This window comes from Trichechus manatus, unplaced genomic scaffold (genome assembly GCF_000243295.1).
Source record: "Trichechus manatus latirostris isolate Lorelei unplaced genomic scaffold, TriManLat1.0 scaffold00090, whole genome shotgun sequence".
In the NCBI taxonomy this organism is placed as follows: Eukaryota; Metazoa; Chordata; class Mammalia; order Sirenia; family Trichechidae; genus Trichechus; species Trichechus manatus.
This window is the reverse complement of record NW_004444026.1, coordinates 10489954-10505538: the sequence shown is the minus strand read 5'-3', so window position 1 is coordinate 10505538 and position 15585 is coordinate 10489954. Positions and strand designations below refer to the sequence as shown.

Genomic DNA, 15585 nt, shown 5'->3' with positions numbered 1-15585 from the left:
TCCCTGGGTGCAGCTCTTGGGCCCCCAGTTTGCAAAAGCCAGAGGTGCAAGAAGCAGCGCCTGCAGCAGCAGCAGCAGTAACAGCAGCAGAAGCGTCAGCAGGAGCAGCAACAGCAGCAACAAAAACCCTCATCAAATCCTCACCTAAGCCTTCAGTGTATCCAGATCCACATCTTCACTCAAACCGGGAGAGGGAAAGAGGAAAGGGGGGGAGAAAGAAAAAAAAAAACCCAACAACTTAGCGAAAACTTCTCAGAGAATGCTCCAAAACTCAGCAGTGCTTCTGGTGCTGGTGATCAGTGCTTCTGCAACCCATGAGGCGGAGCAGAATGACTCTGTGAGCCCCAGGAAATCCCGGGTGGCAGCTCAGAACTCAGGTAAGCAGCAAACCCAGGACCGGTTTCTCCCCCAAAGAGCTGTCCTCATTTGCCTCTCGCTTTTGCAACTGTGTCTGTGACGGCTGATCTTGATAATAAATGTGCTTCATGCCTGATGGCAATAAACTGCCAATGTAATCCAATAGCCTTAGGAAGTGGAGCTCCTTTGTTTAATAAATTGCATGCAACTAACGAGGAAGCTGGGCGCTCTGCTGAGGGTATTTCATTGCATAAGCCTAGCCTGATTGCCTGAAATCTGGCACGTACCCTCTTGGGGAGGAGGGGGCGGGGAAAGGCTTGAATGTTGGCATGCTTCAAAGCGCTCTCTATACTTTCCAGAAGCTGATCTTAAGGTGAGACATAGCTTGTCTGATGCTGTCCCTCTTACCCTTAAGACCCTATAACTTGACATCCCTGCCTCGCTTGGGGACACACAGAAAAGCTCCGTCTGCAGACTGATTTACCGAACCATAGCCCTCAAGTCTGACAAATCCAGGGTGGATTCAGAGAAAACTCTACACATCCCACCCCCACCACTGCTCCTTCTCTCACTCCCGGCTCCCAGGCTCCATTCAATCCCTGGTGCAGCCCATGGCCAGAGAGCCCCTTGAAAAAGAGTATTTGTGAAATGCAGCAGCTGTCTCTCCCAGGGAAAGGTCTCCCTTAAGTCCTGACTCCTGGAGCAGTTCATTGTGTACGATCTTGGCCTCTAAAGGGAAAGAGCCATTAGGAAGGCTCACTGACACCTTTGCCTTTTGACTTCTTTTGCCCCACTTGCTCCTCTTCTATTACTGCCCTCTCTGCCCCAACTGTCACCAAAGATGGGATGGCAGGTGTCAGAATGCTGCAGCCGATGCTCCCCTTGGAAGAGCACAGGTCCCTGCGAGAGGAGGGCATTTGCTTCACTTCCTTTTGTACTTAGTTGCTATAGTGATTCACAATTTGAGCTTGCCTAAAACAATAGCAGCCCTAATGCATATTAAAACTGCTTAAAGCAAAGTTATAATTTGAACCGGTGGAAATATATAATTAGGGAAATGACTTGTAACATCCCAGAGGCTGCGGGTGGTGGGAGGGGGTGGGGAAGACTAAATGAACCCTGCTTTTGATCTCAGAGGAGAATCCTATGGTATGAAGGCTGCAGATCATTTCTTGCCGAGCTGCCCGCCAGAACACCCCCCTTCTGTAGGAGAGAAATTACTTTTATGGGAGATCTTATCCAGAATGTAGAAAGCCTCATGCAAGTTCTTTGCGGTTTTCTTCCAGTCTTGCACAAGGGATGCCTCAGCCTTGTTATTCCACACCTGTGTTTCTCTTTAAATAAAAAAGGAGGGGGCTTTTAATATGAGAGATTATACATACCTCTAAGCACTGTCCTATGGTGGGGGCTGGGGTGAAACATGAGCTGATCAGATTTTTTTTGCCAATATGAAGGTAAGTTAAATGCCCTAAATCAGAAGAGTCTCCACGTGGACTCCTGGCAAATTCTTCTCCACCATTTAGACTAAAATTTCATCCTCCTTACTCTGGAGTGAATTTTTGGAAGCCAGATGGACTTCCCAGCCCTCCCACCTCCTAAACCTGACCACCAGCCATTGCCTTCAGCTTTCCCATGCTTTCAGGCTTCAACGGACGACCTTTGGTTCTATAGAGTTGCTTAAAGGCCACTGTGCAGTCCATGAACTCCCATCTTACTTGTCTAGCCACCAGAATGGGGAGACTGAGGAAATGTGTCTCAGAGAAAGACTCATTCCCTCTCCTTCACGTGGTCTGGTTCTTATAAGCCAAAGGGCCTGCCTGTCCCCTTTTTTCCCACTCCCATGCCCCATTTGAGTCAGCCCATCTGCTGACCCCATGATGGACTTCTAGGATAAGTTCTTCTAACTCCTTGTTCCTGCATTTTGCCTCTGCACCCACCTGACCCCACCAAATCACCCTCACTATCTGACCTAGATTGGATGGGTTTGTCTCTTCCAGCTGAAGTGGTTCGCTGCCTCAACAGTGCTCTACAGGTTGGCTGTGGGGCTTTTGCATGCCTGGAAAACTCCACCTGTGACACAGATGGGATGTACGACATCTGTAAATCCTTCTTGTACAGCGCTGCTAAGTTTGACACTCAGGTAATAAGACATTGACCCCTGCTCCTGCTTGCTGCTTGTCTTTAACAGCGTGCTAGACTATTGTTCTCATGAACTAGTCTTGTAAGCAACGAGCCCTGCTTCTCAGTCTCCCCACTTCTCAGCGTGCGCACACACACTCACTTTGTGCCGGAAATAAGTTCTGTATAAGACACTTTCCCACCCACCCTAATGCATGATCTGTAACACTCTAATAGAGGTAGTCTGATAAGGGGAGCAAAAATCTTTTCCTCTTCAAGAGGAAGTAAAAATGTTCTTCCAACAAAGAAGTTCTTCTCACTGTATGATCAGCATACTATCTTACACTTTGAATTATCAAAGACCCAGTCCCAAGAAGACAAAGCCATATTGTGGCTATTTTTAAGTTGCAGGGTGGTTGAGTAGGGTTAATTTCTCTCTCTCTCTTTTTTTCTCATCTCGTTTCATTTCTATGTAGCTCAATTTTCACGGTAGTCTAAAAGAGAAGAGGCATTTTTTTAACCCTTGGCCATGGCACAGTTTTCTCACTGCAAGGACATGCAGATGCTATGATACAGTGCCAAGGCAAGCCCCCTTCTGAAACCAAAAAACCGTTGCCATCAGGTCAATTCCGACTCATAGCGACCCTATAGGACAGAATGGAACTGCCCCATAGGGTTTCCAAGGAGCTGCCGGTGGATTCAAACTGTCAGCCTTTGGTTAGCAGCTGAATGCTTAACCACTGTGCCACTAGGGCTGCTTAGGTTCTCCATATAGTATGCCTTGTTCTCTCTTGCCAGGTCAAGCTAAAGCTTTTCCTCCTATGCCCCTTTCTTGGCAGGGAAAAGCATTTGTCAAAGAGAGCTTAAAGTGCATCGCCAACGGGGTTACCTCCAAGGTCTTCCTCGCCATTCGGAGGTGCTCCACTTTCCAGAGAATGATTGCTGAGGTGCAAGAGGAATGCTACAGCAAGCTGAACGTGTGTGGCATCGCCAAGAGGAACCCCGAAGCCATCACTGAAGTCGTTCAGCTTCCCAATCACTTTTCCAACAGGTACAAAATGAGTCCACATTTTTGCAGTTGAAGGGGTGAGGGAGTCGGCTAGCAGAGCCAGACAGAGAAGGAGGGTAAAATTGCCACAGTCACGCTCTTATTTTAGTTTGCAGTCTTCTCAGCTTTTGCAGGAAAAATATGTTTGTGATTGGTTGTGACAGCTTAAGCAGCCTGGATTTTTTTCCCACTGTGATAGGAAAAGTCTTCCCATGCATCTAACAAAAAGGTTCATCTGCAACATCACTGGGTGCATTTTCATTGTCTGTTTCTTGCCATAAGCCTGAAGGGAATTGTGAAGTTTCTGGTAACAAGCTTTTGAAACATCAAATTTGGCTGAAATCATGACTATGCAGCAGTATAATTGACTATTATAAAAACTCTGGTCAAAATGTCATAATGCAGACTTTTAAATCTGCATGTATTTTGAGTGAGTCCTTAGCCCAATCAGGTATATCACTGGTTGGTTTAGAAGAAGCCATCTCACTTCCCTGGGATTCAGATTCCTTGTGCAGAAAGTGAAAGACGATTCCATGTTCCCTTCCACTCTTTATTCCCATCATTCCATTCCTCTGTTCCAAGATTTTCTGAAATGATGTTCTGGCGGCTGCCCAAATCACAGTCCACACATTCTCATCTTAGGATTCTAATATGACTAAAAGCCACTGAACTAGTAATATCTGAGCATCATGTCTTTCTGGGCCCCAAGTTTACTCTCTACCAGCCAGGATAATGCATGATGCTCATGATGCAGAAGAGGGCTGACATCCTCCATCATGCACATGGCTGGAAAAATATCCAGCAGAACAGAGCTTTCCTATCTGTGATTAGGTTAAGAGAGATGCTAATGGGGCTGGAGTAAAGGTGTGGCAGAGGCAGGGTGGGCTGGTCAAGTTCAGCTATCCCCAAGCCTACTTTGATGCCCCACAGCCTAAAAGTTGACTCCTAGTCCTAAAAGTTTATGATCCTTTGATTCTCCAGTCAATATGCACATATTCACAAAGACCAGTCCTATACTTGTTACTCTCAGCATCTAAGAGTTATCACTGACTTATCTGATTAATTTCCTCGGCAAGTGCTACCACCCTCCTCTAGATAATGTCAACAGCCAAGTCCTTCTGAGGCTTACAGGTGACTTAGCCACATACGTAGCTGGAAGACAGCAAAGTAACTCCTTCTTAGGGAAAGGTTAAAGTCCCTCACATGAAAATCTTTGTAAAGCTTCTGATTCAATCTTAACTACCCCTAACTGCAGTTCAGTGCTCTTCAGAATTGCATGTTGATCCGTAAAAATCATTTCTCCAGTCCTTGGAAGTGACTCTGTTGTGGAGACCTAACTTATATGCTCAGAGTAGGAAAACCAAATCCACTATTTCTTTCAAATGACCTGTCTCTTTATATTAACCTTGGTTTTAAAGTTATCCTAGGAAGATTCTTACTGCATCTGGGAAAGAAAAAAAAAAAAAAACAACTGGCAAATCACTGCAGACTCCCTTCATCATAAGGAAAGGAAATAATTCTTTTAGTCAGACAGGAGTTAGGGGCAAAGTATGTGTTTATATGCATTGGGTGGCGGGTGGGAGGGTGGTTAACAAAGCCATTATTCCAAGTTTAGATCTTAAAGAATCTTGTGACAAATAATGATCTATAATATGACAGGTAACTAATTTTGAAGCAATACTGGTCTCCCTATTTCAACTGAAGTAGCATCTTCCATTAGGAAAGGAGGGGTCTTAAAGAAGGGATGATACACATTCCAGACTGGTGACTCCAATTTATCTGACAAAACAGTAGTAAAAGGAGTTTTAATCAGACCATTATTCCTTTTAATAGGTGTCTTATTTTCACTAACTTTATAAAATGGTCACAAAGAAAGTCTTGTTATTTCCCTCTTTCATCTTAGGGGACTCACACTTACTAGGAAAGGTCAGTAAACAACAACAACAAAAAAAAAAAAAAGGGCCAGCACTTGAAGACCAGAACCTTCCATGCAACTCTTACCTTTCTCCAATTATTTCACTTCAGCTGGCTAATATTATTCCTGTTTAGAACTGTAGAGATTTCCGGTTCCACGCTGGGCTTGACTTGCTCTATTTAGGCTCCTCACTCTCTTGAAACATCCTGCTTTCCCAGCCTCTGTCCCACCATAGACACACGCTAAGCTTGTGCCAACTGGCACAGAATTGTGAAAGGAAGTAGTTACAGGTTCATTCCACCTTCCTGTGACTTATCTAAAGTGAGATTTGGGGCTGGGAGAATCCAAAGCCTGTGACTGGACTAGAAGCCAGAATAAGGAATTTTTCCATGGGAGAAATGCACCTAGAAGAGGAAGGATAGCTGAGTGTCTCCCCTGGCTGAATTTACAAACTACACTGTCAACCTTGATGGAAGCAAAACAATTGATTAGGCAGGGAAGGATGGGGAAGCAATTGGACCAGTCCAGATCCAGGGTGGGAAAACTGACAAAGCTTCCAACTCTCTAGGGCATGGATAGGGAACAGGAAACAGAAGAATAATATTGATCAAGGGAAACAAAGGACTATTTATAAACCCTCACACAGAACGTTCCTAAGCAGTATGTGTGTATTTGGGTAAGCATGGCTGAAACAGTAGCTATGGAAAATATCTGATCTTATTCTTTACCGAGAAAAAAAAAGAAAGAAATCGGTGGTGGAATTTTCAAAGTGGGAAGAAAGAAACAAGCCTAGAAAAGTCCTTCCATGCTGGGTGATCAGAACACAGCCCACCCAGCCTTTGCAGCACATCTCCCAAGCCCCCATAGCCACAGATGATCAAAGAGGTTATCTAGACTAACTGCCTCATTTTACTAATTAAAGGATGGAGGCCCAGAGAGTGGTAGTACCCTGCTGAAGGTCACACAGCTAGTGAATGATGGCCTTAGGTCTAAAACTCACATGACCTTGAGCCAAGAGATTTGATTTCTACTTAAAAAATGGCAGCTAACAAAAGCTGCAGGGAATATCCACAACCCAAAAATAGAATAACAAGTACAACTGAATATACATGCACCATGGTGATCAACAGTTAAATTCATTTTCATTCTCTCCTAAAAGAGAAAGCATGTCTTACCAATAACTATAGTAACAATAGGATTTGGCACATAAAAGTGCTTAATAATATGCGACAATTGTTAAATCAACCCTTTCTGGAAACATAATTCCTTAAGTAATCCATCTCACTCAGTGACTTATAGGAAAGGTCTTCCTCACTGACTAACACAATCCCAGAGGTAAATACCATATCTCAGTCCTTCATGGAGAGGCACAGAATTAACCAACTGCTCCCTCTGGCAAAATGTGTTGACCTAAAGGCTATAAGACAAGTTGTCCAACCTTGGAGGAACTATTAGTGGAGCCATGGACTTTTTTCCTATTCCCAGGAACTCTCTTAGCCTGCCCTTCTTAAGTTAATAAAGCTCCATGGAGGGAAGCAGGTAAGGGTGGATTTTGGAGGTCACTAAGAACAGTCAGGCTGGCATGGGTCATCACCAAAAATTGCCATAGGATCAGGTGTCATACGTGGACCAGCAGAGAAAGCAGTAGTAAATGTAGGAGCACTAGATAAAGAGAGTAGACCCTTTAACAAAGTGGGGCCAGAGGGAAGCTTCTGGCCTTAAGAGGCAAGGTTATCCACGGAAGCTTAGTTTCCTTAACGGAATTAGACTTTCTCATCCAGACAAGCATTTTCAGTGTTGGTATCTGAGGAAGGACCTCATTTTCCAGCCCACTGGGGGGCTCATATGAAGTGAACAGTCCTGCTAGAAGTAGCAGGGTTAACTTCTAAGTTATAAAGTCCTTATTGGGGTATAAGAGGACTATCAGAAACCTTATCCTCTATGATCTAGTCACCTTCTAAAATAGACACAGAGATCCAGAGAACCCAAGTCCTAGCAAAACCCAGGACTAGGGAGATGCCTGGAGAACTATGTGGGTATGTAGTTGTCTGCAGCTGTTGGTATAGTTTTTTCTCAGTTTTTCCACAAACAGTTTTCTCCCCATTTCCCCATACCAGGGAGATCTGCTTTGACTCATGTGCTTTATAATTCCAAAGGTTGGAAAATATTCCTCTGTGCCAGAGAATCCCAAATTTAGCAACAGCTGGATATAATCCTCCCTTGAGGAAGGGGTATAGCCAGGATCTGTCAGGTCCCAGACACAGAACTTCTCTTTCTATCCCCACCTTTGTTCTGCTCACCCACAGAAGGGTGACCGTTTTGCTTCATTACCCACGTTCCACTCGATTTACTGTACATCCTTGAAAGGACTTCTTTTGGGGGTTAAGTTATTCTGGAAAGATGTTTGATCCTGTGCTCTGTAAGGTGAGTTAAAAATAAACAGGTTTCTTTTCATGGAAGATCCTGTGGCCCCAGAGATCCTCAGGCTCCTCTGAGGAAAGGGTCTCTCCGTATAAATACTGCAGGTCACCATCATCAGAGAGTCTTTTATTAGTGAACACAGAGCTAATGGACTTTGACAACTGCCACCTCAAAATGGAGCAAAAGTATCCCAACCCAAACTGGGAAATACCTGAACTGTCTTCCCAAAGAACAGGACAGACAACTTTTATGCTATAAATATTAGACAGTATAATCCTTTCTGAGCCATGACACCTAGCTGCACTGTTTGGGATGTTTAAAGAAATTGTACTAAAGATGAAGTTAGCTTGTATCAAACACAAGGTTTTTTGTAAAATTTACCAGGAAAAAAAAAAGTTGCTGTTGAGTGAGTTCTGACTTATGGAGACCACATATGTGCAGAGTAGAATGGCTCCATAGGGTTTTCAAGGCTGTGACCTTTCAGAAGCAAATTGCCAGGCTTTTCTTCTAAGGCACCTCTGGGTGGGTTCAAACCTATAACCTTTCAGTTAGTAGCCAAGCGCTTAACCACTGTGCTACCAGGGCTCCTAGATTTACCATACCTACAAGGAATTGTGACTTACTGGAGAGAATTATATTTTTAAAAATCCGTTTCCTCAGTGGCCACAAAATAAACCAAGAAATCTAAAATGAGGGGGCAATATAACACTATAGCACTGTACCGTGAGGGTACAGAAATAAAGATACAAATTAATTTTTTTTTCCACCTAAATTACCTTCAGGGAGTTTCCAATCTAATTAAGGCAACAAAATCATTACAAGCCATCACATGCTAATCTGTACGATTAGCAGTTCGAGAAAGGAAAAGACCAGCAAAAGCTAGAGCAGTGGGAGAAGCCTTCATGGGGTTACTGAAGAACCCTTAAGGAGCACCAGTATTTCAATTTAATTATCCTTACTGCCTGGTATTTTGACCTTATGACTACACTATACCTTTGGAGGGAGATGGAAAACGTGGTCAGTCAACAACATCCATCAAGGCTGGCTGAGCGGATGATATGGAAATTAGATTTAGTAGAAAAATGCATGAAGCACCGAAGACAGGAGCCCTCCTTTTAAAACAGAAGTTTAGTCAGAATAAACACTCATATGCACGTACACCTGCACGCGCACAACCAAGATAAAGGAATATTACAAAAGGCATCAAAATAAGCTCAAATTCATGTGCAATGATTATTAACCCGGATGTTGAGTGTTGGGCTCATTTCATTATATTTGACTAAATCTTGCTTCTACCACTAACCTATCTTAAGACCTTGGACAAGTCACTAGCTCTCCCACCTTAGCTGCTTCTCTGTAAAATAAGAGAGTTGAACTAGTCACTAATGGTTCTCTGTGGCCCCATCTGCCTCCATGATTCTATGCTTCTAAAAATTTTAGACGATGCAATCAGCTTACTAGTCAAAGTATGACCTCAGTCTCCTGAGCTCTAAACATGGAGGCATTGCATTGTATTGTAAAACCAGGGAGCATACACACTCAAACTAAGAAGACACTGCATAAGGGTTCAGAACAAAAAGCCACCTTTAGCTGATGAACTATTTCTCTTTTCATGGTCTGGCCATTTGGGACCAGTGTTAGCTGAAGTATGAGTCTTGCCTCACTCTCACTAAATGATGATAGCACTGCCCTCTTTCCTAATGCAGATACTATAACAGACTTGTCCGAAGCCTACTGGAATGTGATGAAGACACAGTCAGCACAATCAGAGACAGCCTGATGGAGAAAATCGGACCCAACATGGCCAGCCTTTTCCATATCCTGCAGACAGACCACTGTGCCCAACTACACCCACGAGCTGATGTCAACAGGAGGCGTACCAACGAGCCGCAGAAGCTGAAAGTCCTCCTCAGGAACCTCGGAGGTGAGGGGACCTCTCCCTCCCACATAAAACGCACCTCACACGAGAGTGCATAACCAGGGAGAGGTGTTCACAACCTCACCAAACTAGTATCATTTTAGGGGTGTTAATACACCAACTTTAAGTGTACTGTGCCTGGTTTGATTTTTTTAAAGTAGTTCCTATTTTCTATCCCCCTTAAAGAAAATTGCATGAAACTAGGCTTCTGTAATCAATACCCCAACATTCTGCAATGGCAGTATTCCCACAAACAGAATATATGTGATCTTCCTGCCTCTCCTCGTTAATCACCTTCCTTTACCATGTCTTTCCCCGGTTGCCCTCAAACTACCCTCAAGCTCATAACATTCATGTAATTCCCAAGTCATTGTAATTTGAAGATGTGGAGCCCTTTAGCCCAGTAGAGTTAGCTGATAAGAAACAACTTAATTTAAATGCATGTCTTAAAAGCTCATAAAGATGTTAAATGGAATTCGTGTTATGAATCTGTGCTGGCCATGGACGAATATGAATGTCATGTTTGAATTCTTGATCTCTAATGAGCTAGTGTCTTATGGTCTTGATCCTCCAATGTCTAATTTCCTTTCCAACACATTTACCAAATTGCTCTAGCCTGGCTCTCCAACCAGACTTTGAGCCTGTATCTTCTTGCATCTAGTGAAAAACAAAAAGCTAACATCTTTATGTACTGTAACTGCTCAGAGCTTTAAAAGTATCTTTAACAATTGTCTTAAAACCAGAGAATCTTAAGGTCTAACTGTGGAATATAAATAGCTGAAAACTAATGTACTGTACATAAATTACAGAGGACTCTGCTTAAACAAAGCAGTATATAATAACTTTATTGCATATAGATTTAGTTTTGTAACTTAGCTTTATTTTTCTTTTTCTGGGAATGGAATAACTATCTCACTTCCAGATATCCACATAAATGCTCCTTGTGGCCTTTTTTATAACTAAGGGGGTAGAGGTAGTTTTACTCAACATCAAAACTTAAGATGGGCCTGTATGAGATAGGAAAAACCAACAGGTTTATCTGAAGGACCCCAGGTAAGATGTTAATCTCCCAGCCCACCTCAACCCAGAGGCTACTCTTGACTTAGACCTATCCTGAAACATTTCATCACATCCAACTGGGAATTATAGGAACCAAAAAGCATCCCTTTGGGCTTGGACCACTTACAGTGTGATAAGGCCTATACTGTGGGAAGTGGCAGTTCTTAATTTGCCACCTTTTGTGGGCACCCTGTACTCTGAGAAAATGATGATAGGGTGGGAGGCTTCCCATTAAGTCAATCAGGAATGAGTCAATCAGCCTTTGGGTCTTTAGTCTGGGGGACTTGGGGCTGAGGGAGTATAAATAATCCTGGGATGTCCAGCCTTAATAGACTCCTCTTATATTTTTGTCCTGTAGCACTCTGCCTGCCAAAGTAGTCCTGGCAGCTGGGCCATCTCTGTAGGATTGCAAAAACCAGAAAGAGGGAAAAAAGAGCTGGTGGTTTGATCATTTCTGCCGTGATGTTTACAAGATGGCGGCCACCAAAGCCAAATGAGTAACCTATCTATGAACAACAGTAGTTTCTCAGGGTCACTGTCCTTGAACCCAGCAGTCCCTTATGAGCGTCACTACCCACCAAAGGTCAATGTTGAGAGAGGAAGAGGGAGGAGGGGTAGGACTGTAGGGGCCACTCCAAACTTGCTTAGATAGAAACTATTGGTGCTTGACTCTCACTAGGCTAAACTCAAGATTTGACCAAATCTGGTGATAGGGATCCTGGTGGGAGGAGGGAGGGCACATCTCTAGAAAAATGAAAAAGCAATACTACTTTACCACAAAGCCTTTAAAACTAGTAACGTGCTGCTCAAGGACCAAGAGCAATTGCAGCAGACCCAGCAGCAGCAGCAGCAGCAGCACGGACATGGCTGCCTTTGTTCTCACACAGCCTCTAAGCGTGCTGACATCAGATTGTTAAGGGCATTTTTATACTCAGAACTGTCCCACTCCCAGGTCCCCAAATATATGGACACTGCCTTAGCCTCTTGGAAATCAGGTAGACCATATTCTAAGTTGAATCTCCCCCTCCTCAACCCCACCCTCCACTCCCAGGCAAGGCTGACTTCTCTGAACCAGAAAAGCTATTAAAGTTTGTGTGTTGTGTCCCTTTTGCAAACCCACTAATCCAGGACCCCAATGCGACAATTAGTTCATGAATATTCCTAGCAAAAGTCTCTCTTACTTCAGTTCAGTGGATTATCTTCTTTGCTGTGACTTCTTCAAATCGTGGTACCCTCCCCCTACTTCTCACAATGATATTTATATATGTATCTATAATACATATATCTACACATATGAAAAGAAGCAGTTCTCACAATGTTGCTAGTTTTTTGCTTCTCTTTTCCCTACCCCTGTCCCTCCAACTCCTGCTTGAACTTCCAAAGCTTCCGCTTGTGTTTTCTGCACAGAGTGATTTGGGGGCTGACCTAGACCAGTTTGCATGATTCTTCTATTGTGATTTGGTTGCACTTTAGACATGTTTGTGCCATTGTATTTGCATTGTGTATTTATAATTTAAATGATATTTAGGTTTTTTGGCTGAGTACTGGAATAAACAGTGAGCATATCTGGTATATGTCATTATTTATTGTTAAATTACATTTTTAAGCTCCATGTGCATATAAAGGTTATGAAACATATCATGGTAATGACAGATGCAAGTTATTTTATTTGCTTATTTTTATAATTAAAGATGCCATAGCATAATATGAAGCCTTTGGTGAATTCCTTCTAAGATAAAAATAATAATAAAGTGTTAAGTTTTATCCGTTTCTTTTCCCCAATGTCTTTCATTGTTATTCTTTAAAAACTTCTTGAATGAGAATTTCTGGGCACAAAGATACGGGCTGGTTAGTTTCTTTGAAGTCACTGCTTTGTATAGTGAATATAGTATAGCAATAGTATAATATAGTAAATATATAAATGGCTATAGTTTAAATCAACATTTTCCACATTTCCTTAAAACCTTTTAGTGGCTTCCATTACCTTCACAATAAAATTAAACCCAAACTTCTTACAAGCTTGGGAGAACCTTCATGGTCTGGGCGCTGCCTCACAGCTCACTCTTCCTTCTGTGTGGGGAATTCTATGCTCCAGTTACAGGGCTGTTCTGGAAAAGATCGTGCTCTCTCTCCAACTTTTAGGCCCTTATTTGTGCTTTTCTCAGTTTCTGAAAGACTTTTCCCTCCACCCTTTGCTTAGACTGGAAGCATCTTACAAGCAGGGACTTTTGTTCACTAGGGTGTCCCCACCACTGAAAGAGTGCCCAGCTGGCAGGACATCCTTAATATTTTAAATGAGTGATTTAGAAAGGGTCAGAAGAATGGGGAAAAACAATTAAATCCATATGACAAGGGAGACAGATAGCTTTGTGGTTCAAGGATCCAGCTCTGGAGTCAGTCTTCTGGGGTTTGCGGTTTGGCTCTGTCAATTTTAACTACGTGATGTCAGTCAGACTAGTTACTCAATCTCACGATACATCAGTTTGTTTCTCTGCAAAATGGGGATAATAATAGCCATCTCATAGGGTTGTTATAAGGAGATAAAATAAGTGAAGTACTTACAACATGCTAATACACTTCTGGAAAAAAAAAAAGTTGCCATCGAATTGATTCCAACTCATGGCAACCCCATGTGTGTCAGAGTAAAACTGTGTTCCATGAGGTTTTCAATGGCTGTGATCTTTGGGAAGTAGACCACTAGCCTTTTCTTTCGAGGCAATTCTGCATGGATTTGAACCTTCAATCTTTCGGCTAGTGGCTAAGCATTTAACTGTTTGCACCACTCCAAGGGCTCAATACACTAAAATGCCCAATAAACTGTTAGCTATTATTTTAAGTAGAGGAAATGAGAGAAAAAAGAGACACCCCATCTCAGAAAATGGGGAAAGGACTCACAGCAGAATGACATTTAGCTGGATCTTGAAGGGTTTATGAGTTCAGTCACTGAAAAAGAGGGGCTTCTGTGGCGGAGTTTTCTCAAGGATAGGACTTATATGTAAGTTTTTGTTTTTAATTAGTGGATTCCACCCACACACACATTTTGAATTCAAATGGAGACAGTTTTCTCAACATCATTGTTTTCTAGCTGCAAGTTGCATTTTCCGAAGTTTGAATACACACAGAGCAGCTAACAAATAGTACAAAGATTACCACCCCACGGCCAACAATGTCCTGTATGTGCTTTACTGTGACCCAGTAAATAGTATGTTTATTTTATTATTATCCTTCATCCTCGATCTTCATCTATCAGTATCTATTTATGCAGAGAGTCTGTATACTACACTGTAGTGTAGTATTTCAGAACTTAGACCCAGGATTTCCATGAACTGAGTCCAAATCCTAGTTCCTCGACTGTTTCTGTGGCCTTGGACCAAGTGTCTGATATCCTCACACCTTAGTTTTCTCATCTATGAGATAGTTGTTGTTGTTAGGTGCCATCGAGTCAGTTCCAACTCACAGCAACCCTATGTACAACAGAACAAAACACTGCCTGGTCCTGTGCCATCTTCACAATCGTTGTTATGCTTGAGCCCATTGTTGCAGCCACTGTGTCCATCCATCTCGTCAAGGATCTTCCCCTTTTTCGCTGACCCTCTACTTTACCAAGCATGATGTCCTTCTCCAGGGACTGATCCTTCCTGATAACATGTCCAAAGTATGTGAGTAGTGGTTTCATCATCCTTGCTTCTAAGGATATTCTGGTTGCACTTCTTCCAAGACAGATTTGTTTGCTCTTTTGGCATCTATAAGATAGGGATAAATAATAGGTCCAACCTCCTAGAGTAACTGTAAGAATTAGATGAGTTATAGATAAAGCATTTAAAAATGTCTAATACGTAGAAAGTACCCTCAAAATATTATCTAGTGGGCACTCAACAAATATAACTTACCATTTACATTAATTCTTTGACCATCATTTAGATTCTACCCTCACCTCCAATATGAGTCTTGAGGCACCATTTTGGACAAAAGTTGTTTTTCTTGCTCTCTTTCTGTTTGCAGACCACTAAACATTACTGTTTAATAGAGATTTTATGAATTTAAAAGATAAAATAGTTCAACATACAAAAAAATGGCAAACTAAAACATAATGAACACCTGCATCCCATCACTGACCTTAAGAAATAAAACAGCAGATATAATAGTCTCCTGTATATGCCTCCCTAAACCCGTTCACATATTAGTGTTCCATGACTTTAAATTGCTTGAAAAGTCATGGCTTGAAAGGATAAAATTGCTTAAATTATTGAAATATATTTAAAATGTTTTAAATTTCCATCAGCCTTTCAAAAATGTAGTTACAAAATATCATGGAATGGGATTGCCTGGGGCTGTGTGTCTGGTATAAGGGAAAAAAAAAGGTCAAGTCAGCACCTCATGGGGTCTATACAAATGGCCATAAGAACCATCATCATACCTTCTAAATCAATGTTTCTCAGACTTTAATGTGCCTGGAGATCTTGTTAAAATGATTTAGTAGGTTTGGATGGGGCCCAAGAGTCTCCATGTCTAACATGCTCTGCTCCATGGAAGATGCTTTGCGTAGCAAGGTCCAGTGATTGAAACTTACCTGAATCAGTCCCTCAACTCTAGAGACTTTTAGCCACTACAGGGATGTCACTAAAAGACAAATATGATCATTTCACTTCCTACCTTTAGTAGCTCCTCATTGCCTAGAACACAAAATTCCAGGATTTTGACTTCAGATTTAAGCCCTTCAATATCTGGGCCCACTTTTCCAGCATGCAC

The 15585-nt window shown here is 42.3% G+C and overlaps 1 protein-coding gene across 1 annotated transcript; it reads left to right on the top strand.

Moving 5' to 3' along the window:
• The first annotated feature begins 231 nt into the window (after window positions 1-231).
• Window positions 232-9897, top strand: STC1 (stanniocalcin 1). The gene is made up of 4 exons (XM_004382136.1): window positions 232-377; window positions 2355-2497; window positions 3315-3526; window positions 9566-9897. The coding sequence occupies exons 1-4, from the start codon at window positions 260-262 to the stop codon at window positions 9834-9836; spliced, it is 744 nt and encodes a 247-aa protein (XP_004382193.1). The 5' UTR covers window positions 232-259; the 3' UTR covers window positions 9837-9897.
• Window positions 9898-15585: the final 5688 nt, after the last annotated feature.

Coding starts and splice junctions, on each gene's coding strand:
- STC1 (XM_004382136.1), top strand. CDS start 260: ATGCTCCAAAACTCAGCAGTGCTTCTGGTGCTGGTGATCAGTGCTTCT. Junction 378..2,354: donor GGTGGCAGCTCAGAACTCAG/GTAAGCAGCAAA, acceptor TGTCTCTTCCAG/CTGAAGTGGTTCGCTGCCTC. Junction 3,527..9,565: donor CCCAATCACTTTTCCAACAG/GTACAAAATGAG, acceptor TTCCTAATGCAG/ATACTATAACAGACTTGTCC.